Consider the following 14,900-nt stretch of genomic DNA (forward strand, 5'->3'; position numbering starts at 1 on the left):
GATATACCAGTTTCAAGGTATACCTGTACCTATAAATCCATGCAGAGGGCAGAGTCTCTGCAGATAAATACACCACCACGCGCTTATGCATAGTATATCTTAAATATCTCTACTTCAGTAACATATGTGTTGTTATTGATGTATAGACAAAAGCTAAAACATAACAAACCAAGACTCTGATATGAAGTAAAACAAACTTGTAAAACACAGCTGCACCCCAGAAAGAACCATAGGACATCTTGAGTATTGGTTTTAAATGATTTTACTAAGAACAGTTTGTAAGTTTCTGCAGAAGTGTTTCAGAAGCATTGTCTCAACTAAGCAGCAACTGTCACACTGATCTGGTTAAAATGACGGTTGGACTGCAGGGTGATCTGATTAAACATGAAACAGCAGAGTTTTATTTAGATGTGAAACTGCAGAGTGTTAGTTCAGAAATAAACACAGCTCAGAATATCTTCATTGACCACTTGGGTCTTAAAATGAAGTGTGTGAGCGGCTGCAGCTCAGAGCGTTAATAGTAGATGCAGAGATTAATTTTATCTACCGAAACATTCCATGTGCAGCTTTGGTGGTTGTGATAGTGACCGTGCAAAGCTACATGCATGTATAGTCAGTGTATAGCCACAACAGAGCGTTATGAAGTCACACCCTGCTGTTTATGTCTCACACTCTTCTTCCTCTGGCCCACAGGGCTCTCACAGGTTGGAGCCACAGAGGGAGGAGGACAGCAGGAAGTGGGAAGGGTCAGCTGACAGGAAACCGGATGTCGGCCCCACCAGGGTGACACACACGTTGCAGTCCTCTGAGAATGTAAGTGTGAAATTAATTCTCAGTTGTGCATGGGAAAAGGAAGAGAAATGATAGAAGTAGATAAGAGGATGAATGGATATCCTACTTGGAGAGACTTTTCCCGTAAAGATGGCATCAGAGGATATGATTTCATTCAGTAACCCAAAACATTGCTGTTTGGTACTTTCCAAAATTAACCAACTCCCAGTGTCATTTATCATTCCCATAATGTGACTCATATTGCAATTGAATTATGTGTCAAAATAATCACAATATGATTTTATTTTGCATATTGTGCAGCCCTAGTTTTTTTTAGACAGTGTCTTCTTTTTTTTTTTTTTTTTTTTAAATATTTCTATTGCAATAAAATGTCCTTTTCTCCATGTTTGCTTGTTACTGTGTTGGCCCAAAATATAAGATTATTCCCCATTTTCAGCACCTATATTTGGAAAAACTCTTCAGACTGGTCCAGTTGGGAAAGTTTCCCCAAGATACTGATAGTTAAAAAGATCATCTTCATCCTTGAAGCCTTTTCTCTCATAAAAGTGAAACATAAATACTTTAGCTGTGTTCGAAATCACACACTAACATACGGTTCATACTAACTATGATATTAAATTGAGAACATGGTGTATGAAACTACAAACATCCTGGATCAGGTTTATTCTGACGCTTGAGAGAGTTTTAGGTTACAAGATCCCAAGGCACCCACAGATTGTGTTTGTGGGATTAATACCTGAAGACATTATTCATAAGAAGGACACTTATCTGTGGCCATCTTTAGGAACTAGCTGAAAGGTGACCCTCCGAATCCAGGACAGTAGCTGGACATTGTAGAGGAACTATAGTCCATGGAAAAACTGACCTTTCACCTGATGACTCAAGCAAGGACATGTGTAACGCCGTAATGAATGAAGTCATTCATCCTTTCATTTCATTCATTTTCTGTAACCACTTATCCTGTTGGGAGTCTCAGAGGGAGCGGGAGCCTATCCCAGCTGACATTGGGCGAGAGGCGGGGTGCACCCTGGACAGGTCATCAGACTATCACAGGGCTGACACATAGAGACAGACAACCATTCACTCACATTCACACCTACGGACAATTTAGAGTCACCAGTTAACCTGCATGTCTTTGGACTGTGGGAGGAAGCTGGAGCACCTGGAGAAAACCCACGCTGACACAGGGAGAACACGCAAACTCCACACAGAAGGCGCTTGCTGGGTCAGACCAGCCGTCAGTCATGTGATACAGTCATGTTGCTCGAGTATTCTCCAGTAGGAACAGTCAGTTGGTAATAGCTTCCTCATCATTCGTTTAGTGGGCAGTATGCAGAACATACAGTTTGAACATGTAGTTGGCAGAACGTTGGTATGTGCTTCCAAACACAGCTTGTGTGTTTGTCATGTGCAGCTAACACTTCATGCTTTTTATGAGTCACATTCTCACACACACGCTCCTATCAGGTTGTTAAAGTGATCAAAATGATTTTCACTCTCTGCTCACATGTTTCTACTTTGCTTTTTTCACACTCCTCATCATGATAGTCAGTGGCAGTTGTAATTCTCGGCAGCTTGACAAATCATTTGGTTGCTAGTCTGTTTATGTGGCAGCAAAACCCATCACTCTGACCAGCACAAAGCTTTAACTTTGCTTCCTGAGCACTTTTAAAACATGCTAGCCGAGCTCCTTTATGCCAACAAACTGCCCATAATGCAACACTCCTAGAGCCAGTGCACTGTGTTTGAAAAATAATTTGTTTTAGTGAAAAGATAAATGTCCTTGAATGTAGTACAACCACTACTTTTTTCAAGTGTAAACATACAATGATGATAAACACAGAAGTAGGTCAGCACTCCAGAGGGATTATTGTTATTGTTGTAAGTGTTGCATTAATTAGTACGGTGTTGGTTAGATAATTACCATTTTGTATATTGTCGTTTATTAATGCAGAAGTGTAATTTCTCAAAGCATTGAAAGTACTGTGATCAGTTTTTCCCCCTAATATTCTGTACTATTATTATTTGTTTGCACATGAACTATGATGAGGGATTTGATAGTTACACACAGCCTGTTCAGGTGATACACTGTAAGCTAATACAGGAACATCCTCTGCATGTTCCTGCTTAGAAACCTCAGTTGGCCTCATCAGACTTCGACACATTTGTCCTTTTGAACTCTTCCTGTTTTCTGCTGTGACCTGATGTTGCATTTGCTGCCCCCTGCTGGATATTTGAGAGGCGACAACTTGGCTGATGTCCACCTCTCTGGATTGTGTAACCCCATTATGTCTGTCTGCAAACAATGACTCGACAAGAAAGCTTTATCTGCGTTATTTGCGTTGCATTTCAACGTTTAGGGAACGTAATAAGCTGTAGGGAAAAGTGCCATGTGTGTTTTTGTGTGTCAGTGTGTGTGTGTTAGCTGGTGCACTGTAATACTATCCCACTTTAAAGGAGCTCATAAAGCAGCTTCAAGCTCATTATTTTTTCCGAATTGCTTGAAGTGACTGTGTCTTTCATGTTAACGACACCTCACGTGTTACTGTGTGTGTGCAGCCTGGGACCGTCCTGATCATGAAAGGCCAGGAGGATGTGGCGAGGGACCAGCCGCTGTCTCGGGTCATCCACCCCCCTCACCCACCCCCTCCCAGCTCCAAATCCCGCTACGACGGCAACGCACGCCGGACCAGCCCTTCAACGGGCAACAAAGGCACAGCTGGTCAGGAGGGAGAGTTCCCCTGCAAGAAATGCGGCAGGTGAGTGATGAGAAATACCCCATCAGTCACTGCTGCTGCTGTGATGGAGACGTTGGCACGGCTCTGTTTACTTATGCAAAGCCGGACAGCAGCAGTTACATAAGTGGCCTCAGTGTGAACCAGCTTGATCTGAAATGCTAAATTTCTGCAGGAAATATTGCCACTGCTATTGCCCACTTGGATTCCCTGTTGGTAAATAGAGGCAAGTGTCTGGTGGTGTTTGAAAGAATCAAACCATCCTGTCATGCTCTGATTAAATAACAGCCCGTCCTCTGGCAACACCGGGCCTGTTATTGCCAACTGTGTCCTAGCAACTGAAACACAGAGTAGATTCTGCACATCGCGCCTCTCGTCAATGCAACTCTACTCGGTGACTTGACAAGAGCTTCACTCAGCCTTTAAATACTCACCCCACTCAATGTGCGCCTGTTATAGATAATTCACCACTCCAGAGTCGGATGATTTATGTTTACAGGGAATTCAGCCGGGCTTATTAGACAATTACACTCATGGTATCATGTGGCTGCACTTTTCATGCAGCCAAAGATAAGGGCTGCAACTAAAGATGATTTACATTGTTGATTAATCTGTAGATTATTTTCTCGATTAATCAATTGGCTGTTTCGTCTATAAAATGTTGATCAGAGCTCAAGATGACGTCCTCAAATGTCTTGTTTTGTCCACACCCCAAAGATATTCTATTTACTGTCATACAGGAGCAAAGAAACCAGATAATATTGTTACTTAAGAAGCTAAAATCTGAGAAATTTGATCTATATTCTTTCTCAAAAAATTACCCCAAGTGAATATTGATTTTCAAATTCATTGGTGATTAATTTAACAGTTCCCAAGTAATCGACTAACGTTGCAGCTCTACTAAAGACTCACTGCTGTGTCACATGCTGTGATATTCATCGTTCTGACATGGCCATTTATTACTTCATTTTTCGTATATTGTACCAAACTTTTTGAAGAAAGACCAAGGGAACGAGTCAAAGATTCAACTCATTAGTCGGAGACCACTCAGCCAACTGAGATTCTTCAAGTTTAGCAGTGAAAATAAAATGCAAAAATTACCATCTTAGTAAAATCGCAACTCATAGCATGTCAAAACAATTGCAATATGATTTTTTATTTGTTGTTTTTCTGACGGTCAGTGTATTTCTTAGGATGTTTTCGGCCCCCAGATTTAGCTGCAGAGTGAACACTCCTTGCTTTCACGCTGCTCTCTGGTACAGCGGTGTGAGTCTGAGTGAGACAGAGGCACCTGCATTTGCCCACTCAGGCTCCAAGATAACATTATATTCTGCCAGCTTAGAAGTGGTTAATTTACAGCTCGCAGTAGCTTAATATACAGCAATCAGCGTGTATTAGAGGGCTAACTTGGCTTGTTTACTAAAATACGTGAATGTCCCATTGAACCCCGTTCAAGAGTCTTAAACTTAATGAAATAAAAAAAGGAATGAATAGTCAGATATTGATACTGATTGACTGATATAATTCTGAGTTGGATACAGCCCTACCTTCAGAAACACACATACTGTTTTGTTCATCTTGGCACCTAATTAAGACCTGAATATCATTGTGACATTTCATAATGAAGGAGGCGCTTAGTTTCTTCAGGTCATATATTTTGTGCTTTTTATCCACCTTTTGGAATACTAAATTACCTGATTTTTGACTTCTGAAATTAGTCACCCAGTCAAGCCTCCTTTTTTTGTACTCACTATTGCTATTTTATAGTCTTTGTACCTTTACTTTTTATTTTATTTTATTTTTTTTTTTTTTACCACCAGCGCTGCTCTTTTTTCCTTTTAGATATGAATCTCATAACATAAATGTCTGACCAAGTAGTGTAAAATTGACTCTTCCAACATGGCACAAGTCTGAATGTTGTCAGATTAACATCCACAGCAGCACAAAGGTTAAATATACAAGAACAGATAAAATGTATGCCCTTCTCTTTAAGAGCTTTGTAATAGTTTCATCCTTCAATTGTCAGAAAATACTTCAACAAACTGACTGTGGAGAACCACATGTATGTAAAAAATGTTTTTTTTTTTTTTTGGCCTTGTTGTGCAGGGCACCAAAAAACAACCTAATATAACCCCAGTAATTATCAGACCTGCCGTCTCCCTTCTCCTCCTAGAGTAAACTGCTATCCAATAAAATGCTTTAGATACATCTGGTGAGCAGTTAAGAATGATGTGAGAGTCCCAGTGGAACATCTTGTCATTTTATGCCTGTGCATTGTTGGACATAAAATAAGCAGTAAAATTCCCCATCTAAAAATCTTTAAACTGATGAAAAGAGTTTAAAAGTGAGAAGCGTGAAAAGCTTCCTGTGCGCCCACTGTGGTCATAAATTAATTATTAATTCTCCAACAGTTTAAAAGTTTTCAGTCATTGAAGCAGCCTGTGAAAGAACAGAGAAGTTTTCATTAGGGCTGCACGATACAAAGAAAATATGTGATTATCTTTTAACTATAACTCAAACAATTGAACAAAATTAAAGGCGTGTCTCAAATATAGGCCTGTTGATTTCAGTGATTTAAGCAAATAATAGCCCGGGCTATTATTTGAATTTTTAGGGTATGTCTGAATGACAAAATCCTACAACTTCACCAGCCTGATGAAGCCAGCAGTGTCACATACACCTTTTCAAGCAATAAGCTCCTTCTTCTCTTCCTGCAGGATTTTCTACAAGGTGAAGAGCCGCAGCGCCCACATGAAGAGCCACGCCGAGCAGGAGAAGAAGGCCGCAGCTCTGCGACAGAAGGAGGCCGAGGAACGGGCGGCAGCAAAAGCAGCCGCTGAGGCCGCCGCTGTTCTTGCCGCACGGCAGCAGAACGGGACGCGGCAGGTAGGCGGGGACAGCACCAACGACGACTCGTCGGACGGTGAGGACGAGGACGATGAGGACTGGCAGTAAAAGAAAGGCCGCACACACTGACTGCAGCACGCAGCGTGGCTTCACTCTCTGGGATGGGAGATTCAAAAATTCAGAAAAAAAAAGAAAGAGGAATCCCACCTGTGAACTTTGTGTACATTTTGTGGAACAAAACTTCCGTTGCTTGGCACATTCAGGGACAGATTTACTCCCGTGTATGTGTTTGTGAATGTGTGGACTGAGTGTGTGTGTGTGTGTGTGTGTGTGTGTGTCGATGATGAGTGCGTATGTGCTTTCCAGAGCTCACCACACCCCCTTTACTCTGCTTGAAAAGCTTTTCAAGAGTTACCTCTCTTGGTCACAGGGCTCGATCAAATCAAAGCCATGCCGCCTCTCTTGGCGCCCTCCTGCTCTCCACGCCAGGCTGCGGCCTTCCTCAGCACTTCGAGTTTCGCCTTGTTTCGTTCAACTGGGCGAGGAACTTGTTGGACCCTCTTTTTTTCTCCTGATGAGCCGCAGCACGCGCTTGCTTCAGCTGCATCCCAACTGGATGAAGTTTTGGCGATATGGACACTGAAATCTGACAGCTGGGAGATTGCAGCAAACGAACGCAGGGTAGTGCTGTTCTGTTGGTTCCACCACTCTACGACGGACAGACATGGCATGTGCAAACTGTTGCCTTTGTTTTCGCCGCTCTTCTGCACTCAAGGCTGCCAAAAGCTTTCTCAGACGCATGATGTGCTCCAAGTGGGTTCCCTCTCTTTCTGTGAGCGTTGTTCATTTGGGCTTTAGTTCTGTGAACCCCCCCCTTCAGCCCTTGTCACTTTTTATAGTTCCCAGTTCGTTCCTCACTGTCGATGCCTTGGATGTTTTGATGCTTTTTATCTTGAAATGACAATCAATTTTACACTGTTGTTGTTTTTGTTTTTTATAAATATATATATACAGGTAAACGTTACTTTTTCTGCCTGTGTCGCTATCTATGGTTGTTGTTTCTGTGAATATTCTTGTTGATGATTATTAATATTATTATTATATCTTGGTTTTGGCTGCAATTTAATTGAGCGCTTTTCCGTACTTGTCCATAGCTTTCTTTTTCTTCCTTTTTTTTATTTAAACAAAAACAAAAATAATGCTACTTGCTGCCTGTTTATAACTGTGAGATTTTTTTTTTTTTTGGAAGCCAGAAATGAAGAAAAGGCAGAAACGTATGTGCAATAGAATAAGTTGAAACCACCCCAACCCCCACCCCTTGTTACCAGAGCATCCGAGCCCCCCCCTCCCCTGTTATGCTTACAACTGGCTGCTCTGGATGCCTCGCTGTCAACCCTATAACTGATAGGAGGTACTGACTCAGACTGTTGAAACCCGCAGGTCTCCATAGATACACATAACTAAGTGGGAAAGACAACAAACAGTACAAACAAACTGGAGACACATTTTGGAATCAGATACCGATGTTAACGACGTGTTTACTACCAAGAAATTTTAGCCAGAGTGAATAATTTGCTGATACAAACAAACATTAAGTTCACTGTAAACCAAGCTTCACCCAGATTATTCAGGTTTTAACAGGAAGTTTTGAACATCGACATGAGACACAGATATCAAAATCAATAACATATCCCCTTCTTACTGAGACGTTTCAGCTACAAGTTATGTTTTACACTTTCCACAGACTGTCATTTACAGGTGCATTATTTACTGTAGACTTAACTAAACCCAGATTATTCAGGTTTTAACAGGAGATTTTGAATGCGGATATAAAAACTTTACATTGTCCTCCCTCTTTAGAACCAGATAACTGTAAAATGTCATTTAATTATTTACTGTCATCAAAAAACAGGCGTTAGGAGAAGCAGAGGCATATGTTACTGTAAACCAAATTTAATGCAGTTCTTGAGGGTTTAACTGGAGATTTTGAATGCTGACATAAGACACATTTTCCCTTTTTTTTTCAGAATCAGATAACACCTATAACATATCCCCTTTACTCAGACATTTCAGCTAGAGCTTTTGTTTTACACTCTCCACAGACTAGTTGATTTTAACTTACTTTCTGTGAGTTATTTACAAACAGGTATAAAGAGAATTAGGTGCATTATTTACTGTAAACTAAACTTAACCCAGATTAATTAGGTTTTAACGGGAGATAATTGAATGCTGACATAAGAACCACATATCACGGTTAAATATCGAATTATTAATATATCAAAATTATTTACTACTGTCAACTACTGCCTTTCTTTTATGAACCAGACATCATCCTTTCCAATATATCCTTTCTCCAGACATTTCAGCTTTTTTATTTATTTTTTTTACACTTTCCACAGACTATAAATAGTTGCTAAGTTATCAACATGCATGCATTAACACAAGTATATGAATTTTTTTTTTTTTTTTTTTACTGTAAAGGAACTTTATTGCAGGGTATTTTAAATTAAACACAAGACATACACTTAATTTATTTTTAGAACCAGACATTTCAGCTCGATTTTTTTTCTCCTCCTGTAGACCGTAAATATGTCAGTAAATAATTTACTGCCATCAAAAAACAGGTATTAAGAGAGGTAGAAGCATACGTTACGGTAAACTAAACTCAGTGCAGTTTTTCAGACATTTCAGCTTTTGTTTTACACTTTGCGCAGAATATAAATATGTTGCTAAGTTATTTACTGTCATCAACATGTGTGCATTAACAGAGATAGGCATTTTTTTTTGTGTGTAAATTCAACACAAGACATGCACTTTATTTTTAGAGTCAGACGTCACTCTCTACTTAGACATTTCAGCTTGATATTTTTGTCCTCCTGTAGACAGTAAATATATCAGTAAATAATGTAGCGTCAGCAACAAACATGCATTACGAGATGTAGAAGCATTCTTTACTGTGAACCAAACCTAACCCGGATTTTTAGGGTTTTAATGAGAGATTTTAAATGCTGACATGATACATACTTTTCCTTTTTAGAACCCGATATCAGCAGCTGTAATATATCCTCTCTCCTTGGACATTTAAATTTGATTTTGACTTCCTGTAAACTGTAAATATGTCAGCAAATTATTTACTGTCATCAACAAACATGCATTACAAGTAGAAGCATTCTTTACTGTGAGCCAAACTTAACAGATTTTTTAGGGATTTAACTGAATTTGAATGTTGACATGATGCATACTTTTCCCGTTTAGAACCCCCTATCAACATTTCAGTTTGACCTTTTTTTTTTTTACACTTCCTGTAGACTATAAATATGGCAATAAATTACTGTAAATTACTAATTTATTGTCATCAACAAACATGCATTAAAAAGACAGGAGTATTCTTTTATGCAAACCATACTCGTCTCAGATTTTACAGGTTTTTCTACAGGATTCTGAATGTTCTTATGACGCTTATATTTTCACACTTAAGTCCCTGTTTGCTGATATTTGGTGGCTCTAAATTGAAACTTGTAATGCCAAAAATATCAGGGGAATTGATTCCTTCATGTGTCTCAAACTGTGTTTTAGATCATTGTGACACTGACACGCTCTGTTAAAACTGTGACCACGTGGATCAGCAGTTTACTTAAGGGCAGCGTGACACAGCTCACAAATGCATTAGGAAAACTTTAATAATTTAATTGGAAAAAATGTGCAAATGTAGTAAAATTTCAAATGCAGATAGTGGTGGTTAGGAAAGAATTCAGAGCTCAGTATTTCCCTGTGTCTGACTCTAACATGTGTATCTATGGCTGACTTTATTTCTGTTTACCTTGTTGCTGATAGCAGGCACTGAATTGGACTATGGAAACGGCATGTTTTGATCTGTCTATCTCTACATATCTCGAGTTAAGCCCTTCGGCCCGGAGCCAGCTTCTGTTGCTGTAGCAACAAATGGGTTAAAGGGTTATTTTCCTTTAAAGGACAAACCACAGTGGGGAAGTTGGGGGAGAAATGGCTCCAATTACCAGTTACTCCACAAGTTAAACCTGGGTCTATGCACAGACTGAGTGTGAGTGTGTGTGTGTGTGTGTGTGCGCGCGCGCGCGCGCGTGTGTGTACATACTGTTAAGTGTGTGTGAGAGGTCAAATGTTAAACTGTACGCCAGTCAATGAAAAAAAAAAGGTTTTGCAGACTGTTCACATGTTTGGTATGTTAATTTATATTTCCTTTTTATTTAGGCTTGTCTTGAGGTTCTCGCAGGGGGAAGGTTGTCGTCACGAAAAAGGTTTTCAAAGTTTTTTTAAAGCAGAATTATGGATGAAATGGAGGCCGTCGACACAAACACACAGCTGTAAACTCTCCTCGTTTCATCCAGTCGGTTAAGGGAATTTTAAGGGGACAAAAGGTTTATTTAGCTAAAGATTAGAAAAATATATATGAATGAAATTCTATGTTTGCATACTTTCTATGCTATTTTCATATATGGGGTTCACACTAATGATGAAAAACAGAAAGGAATCTCAAGTGCTTTTTACTACAGTGTAACTTATTTGTTTCGATTTGATTTTTACCACCTGTGTTTTTAGTAATGATTTATGAAGCACTGTATATTAAAGTTTTAAAATATTCATGAAGCCTTTGAGTGTGTCGTTTTTTTTATTTGTTCCATTATCTAACAGCAAACCAAGACTCTTTCCAAAAATCAAAGTAATGGTGGTGTTGATGGTGCTCTCAGTGAAGAAGCTGCACATGGGGGCAGCATTGTTCCAGAAGTTCAGGCACTCAAATACCAGCAAATAGCAGAAGAGGGCGCTGTTGTGACACCAGCTGAGAGTCAAAGCTGTGTTGTATCACTGTCTGATGGCTATTGTTTGATATATCACATGTAGAGAAGTCCAATTAATTTAATCCCTACCGTTTTTTAAGCAAATTCATGAGGCCAATTTAGGGATATAACTGCAGTGAAGTGCATCTTAAGTGGTTTTATCTGGTGTCCACATACCTTTCAGTGATTTGATTCATACAGTCTTACAATGGCTATGCACCCATTTTATTTTTAAATCAAAATATGATGTTGCCAGACAGAAAAGCATCCCAATATTAGACCCTATAAATGTTCTCTTTTTTCATTTAATTCAATTTCATTTATAAAGCCCAATATCACAAATCACAATTTACAGCATACAACATCCCTCTGTCCTTTGGACCCTCACAGCAGATTAGGAAAAACTCCCCTAACAAAATCCCTTTAACGGGGGAAAATGGTAGAAACCTCAGGAAGAGCAACTGAGGAGCGACCCCTCTTCCAGGACAGACAGATGTGCAATAGATGTCGAACAGAACAGATCAACATAATAAATTTACAGTAATCCATATAACAACATGATACATAAAATGGTGATCCAAAAGAATACCTGGCATTTAGTGCGTATAGAGCCAAGCAGTCATTCAATGTTCTTATTTTGTCATGTTATCATTTAACAATATTATGTTGCCAAAATTTTAGTTAATATTCGGATAAGTCCTAATTTTACATGCGGGGTTTTGCCTGATTAAATGTGGGTCATTATGCTCAAGGTTAAGTTGATTATTATATTTTATATGTTTCAATATCAAATATTATTTTATCATTCTTATTATATTTTGTTAATTTATTGTAGTATTATAAGAGATTTTGCTCTCTTTTTTGCCACACTGTGCTGTTTATAAATGTTGGAAATATTATTTTTATTATTTTATTTTGTTGTTATTTTTTTATATAAAGTTTTATTGATAATATTTTTTTAGACAAACAATATTTAAAAAAGAGCTTTTAGAAACGTGTGGAATAAAAGTATTGCTCTTCCTTAAAATGTATAAATAAATAAATTATTATTATTAATAATTATTATTATTGTTTTGTTGCCGCTTCTAACGAGGTTTATGAGCCAATAGGATGACGACCTGGTATCACGTGGTATCTCGGTGTCATCAGGTCAAGTTTAGTGGCGTCAGCTAGTGTGGAAAAAATGGAAAATGGCAGAGTTTAAGTCCGGTTTCACTCCAGTACCGATCCCAAGTTTTTGGTGACAAAATAAGGAGCAAGACCGGAATGACTATGGACCAGCTTCTACTAGTCGCAGTCAGCTTAAGGACTTTTAAGGCCTGAAAACAAACTCAGAGGTGTCCACTTTTCTTCTTGCTAGGTAAGCTAAAGCTAATGTTGCTAACGTTCTTAGCTAAGGCTCAGCGCCGGGAGTCTGATCCCGGACCATCCAGATTCCCCATTAGATGAGCTAAGTTTGTGTTGCTGCTGTCATTAACACAGGTTAGACTTAAGGTAGCTCTAACGGTCAGTTTAACATCTGTACTTTTAGCAGGAGCTAAAGCCGTAGCGGCTAATGTCCGACACAGGACCGTTCAACGGTCCAAACTAACTCACACTGACGCGGACTGTTAATAACCGTTAGTGACATTAGCCTCGTCATGCTAACAGTTAGCCATGTTACTGACGCCCAACTGTCCCTGGAGCAGAGCACACACCTCCTACTAGCGGACCCGCAGGCGTCACATTATAAAGAGTGAGAGTTATGTCACTTTTGGCAGGCTGTTGACATAAAACAGCCTTTTCTTTCCTTGCCTGAAGTTTAAGTCAGTGGCCTTTCTACCTTCCAAATATGATAAGATAAAATAAAACAACAAACAAGCAGGGTGATGGCATGGTGTTAACTGAAGCAGTGGTTCCCTACTGGTGGGTGGCGGTCCAGTAAGTCCAGAAAACTTAGGGCTCAGAGCTGTTATTCTGAAGTGCCATTTTCTGCAGTAAAGTAAGTAAATAATGGACAGCTGCCTGGCAGAGGCAGTGTTAATATGTGTGTGTGACTGGCATAATAACATAAATTAAGCTCAGGCTTTAGCAAATTGACTACAGCATATTATTTTCCGTGTGTTCCTGTTTTCCCTTGCGAAACTTGGCAAATAAGCATGATACATCGGCAGGTAATATTAGCCACCGCATTGATTTCTGTTGTTAATCAGCCATTATAAAGCCATAATACATGTCCGTTCTTTACATGCATTATGAATCTCAGCTAGCAATCACTGATTAAGGTTAAAGGCAATTAAACGTGACGTTACCTTGTTGTGGCGGGTCCACTCGGCAAACTCAGTGCATACACTGGGTGTTTTCTACTTAGTCCACCTCACTCCCTCTAAACATGAAATATGCAAATTGGAAACTATTTATGCTTTGAGCAACAAAGGTGTTGTGACTTGAATGCAATAGAGTGCAGCAGGCATTGCGGTTATTTGTAGGCCAGCACAGAGGTTAGTTTCTCCCTGGTTCCCTCATCAAAAAGCCAGTGGGATTTTTCCATTGGATGTTGGATTGTTGCAAAAAATAAGATCTGTGGCAAACTACTTACACAGTTTGTTCTTACAAACGAACACCACTGTTATGATTTTGAAGCGTAAATGCGATCGCCAGGAGTAAAACACTAATGTCAGGTATGTTTAACCACTTGTTAGCAAGCGTCTTTTTTTAGACACGTAAAGGCTTAAAAATTCACTTTACTGATGTATTTTATGGTGTAGAACAAAATGTTTAAGTCCCTTAAGCTTGTGTTAAATACAGACTCGGTTTCACTAATCTAACCTGAAACCCAAATGACCTCGAGATGAGGGAACCAGAAGTGCTAAAATGAGAACTCATTTCTGGGGTTTAGGACCCACTCCTGCAGCATTCTGTGGAAGGTGGAGTGCAACATTAAGTGGCTAATGTTATTATAAACACCTTTAATGGTGGTAATGATTTCAACCATATTACACACAGAAAGGGAAATATCTAAACTTCAGAGCAAAGTTTTTGTCTTTTAAAGCCACATATTTCTATTCTTTAAACCAGTGGTTCTCAAATGGTGTGCCGTGATGCCAAACCAGGTGTGCAGTCGTATTTTGTGATAGCCACACATTATTATCGCAATATTCAACTGGGCCTATACAAAAAGTTATGAATTACTTTTTAATTGACTATTAGTGTGTTGTGTGCACCCCATTTCCAACTAGAGGCAAACACTGGCTAGAAAAAATCTAATTTAATTTGATTTAATTAAAAAAAAAAACTTCTAGGGGAACCTGTTTGTCGCTGTTTGCATGAGGAAATTATGAGTAGGGGTGGGAATCTTTGGGCACCTCATGATTCGATTCGATTCAGGGGCTACGATTCGATTATAAAACGATTATTGATGCATCTTTAATTTATGTATATTGATGCACTTTTTCACAACACACATTTCTTTTTGTCTCACTGAATAAGCATTCAACACTTGCAATTTTTAAAAACAGTGCATTTGTAATAAGAAAGAGTTGAATTCATTTCCATTATATTTTATTAAACATATAAATGGAAATGCTTGCAAACTGTAAAGTTACAACTTCGTTGTACGGAACCAAAGGTAACAACAGGTATCTTAAATCACAAGATAAAATGTGCAGTTAACTTAGAGTAACAAATGATTCGGTGGCGACAGACGTCCACGCATCACATGTAACTGCGT

General features: G+C 39.1%; 1 protein-coding gene across 3 annotated transcripts in view; it reads left to right on the top strand.

The window, feature by feature from the left end:
• mideasb (mitotic deacetylase associated SANT domain protein b) overlaps positions 1–6,569 on the top strand; it is a 33,890-nt gene extending 27,321 nt beyond the window's left edge. For all 3 annotated transcript variants that reach the window (XM_078175196.1, XM_033642554.2, XM_033642553.2), the window contains exons 11-13: positions 694–813; positions 3,352–3,551; positions 6,245–6,569. In XM_078175196.1, coding sequence (XP_078031322.1) covers positions 694–813; positions 3,352–3,551; positions 6,245–6,482 — 558 coding nt within the window. In that variant the 3' untranslated portion in view covers positions 6,483–6,569. The remainder of the gene's footprint in view (positions 1–693; positions 814–3,351; positions 3,552–6,244) is intronic.
• Positions 6,570–14,900: the final 8,331 nt, after the last annotated feature.

This window comes from Epinephelus lanceolatus, chromosome 15 (genome assembly GCF_041903045.1).
Source record: "Epinephelus lanceolatus isolate andai-2023 chromosome 15, ASM4190304v1, whole genome shotgun sequence".
Lineage (NCBI taxonomy): Eukaryota > Metazoa > Chordata > Actinopteri > Perciformes > Serranidae > Epinephelus > Epinephelus lanceolatus.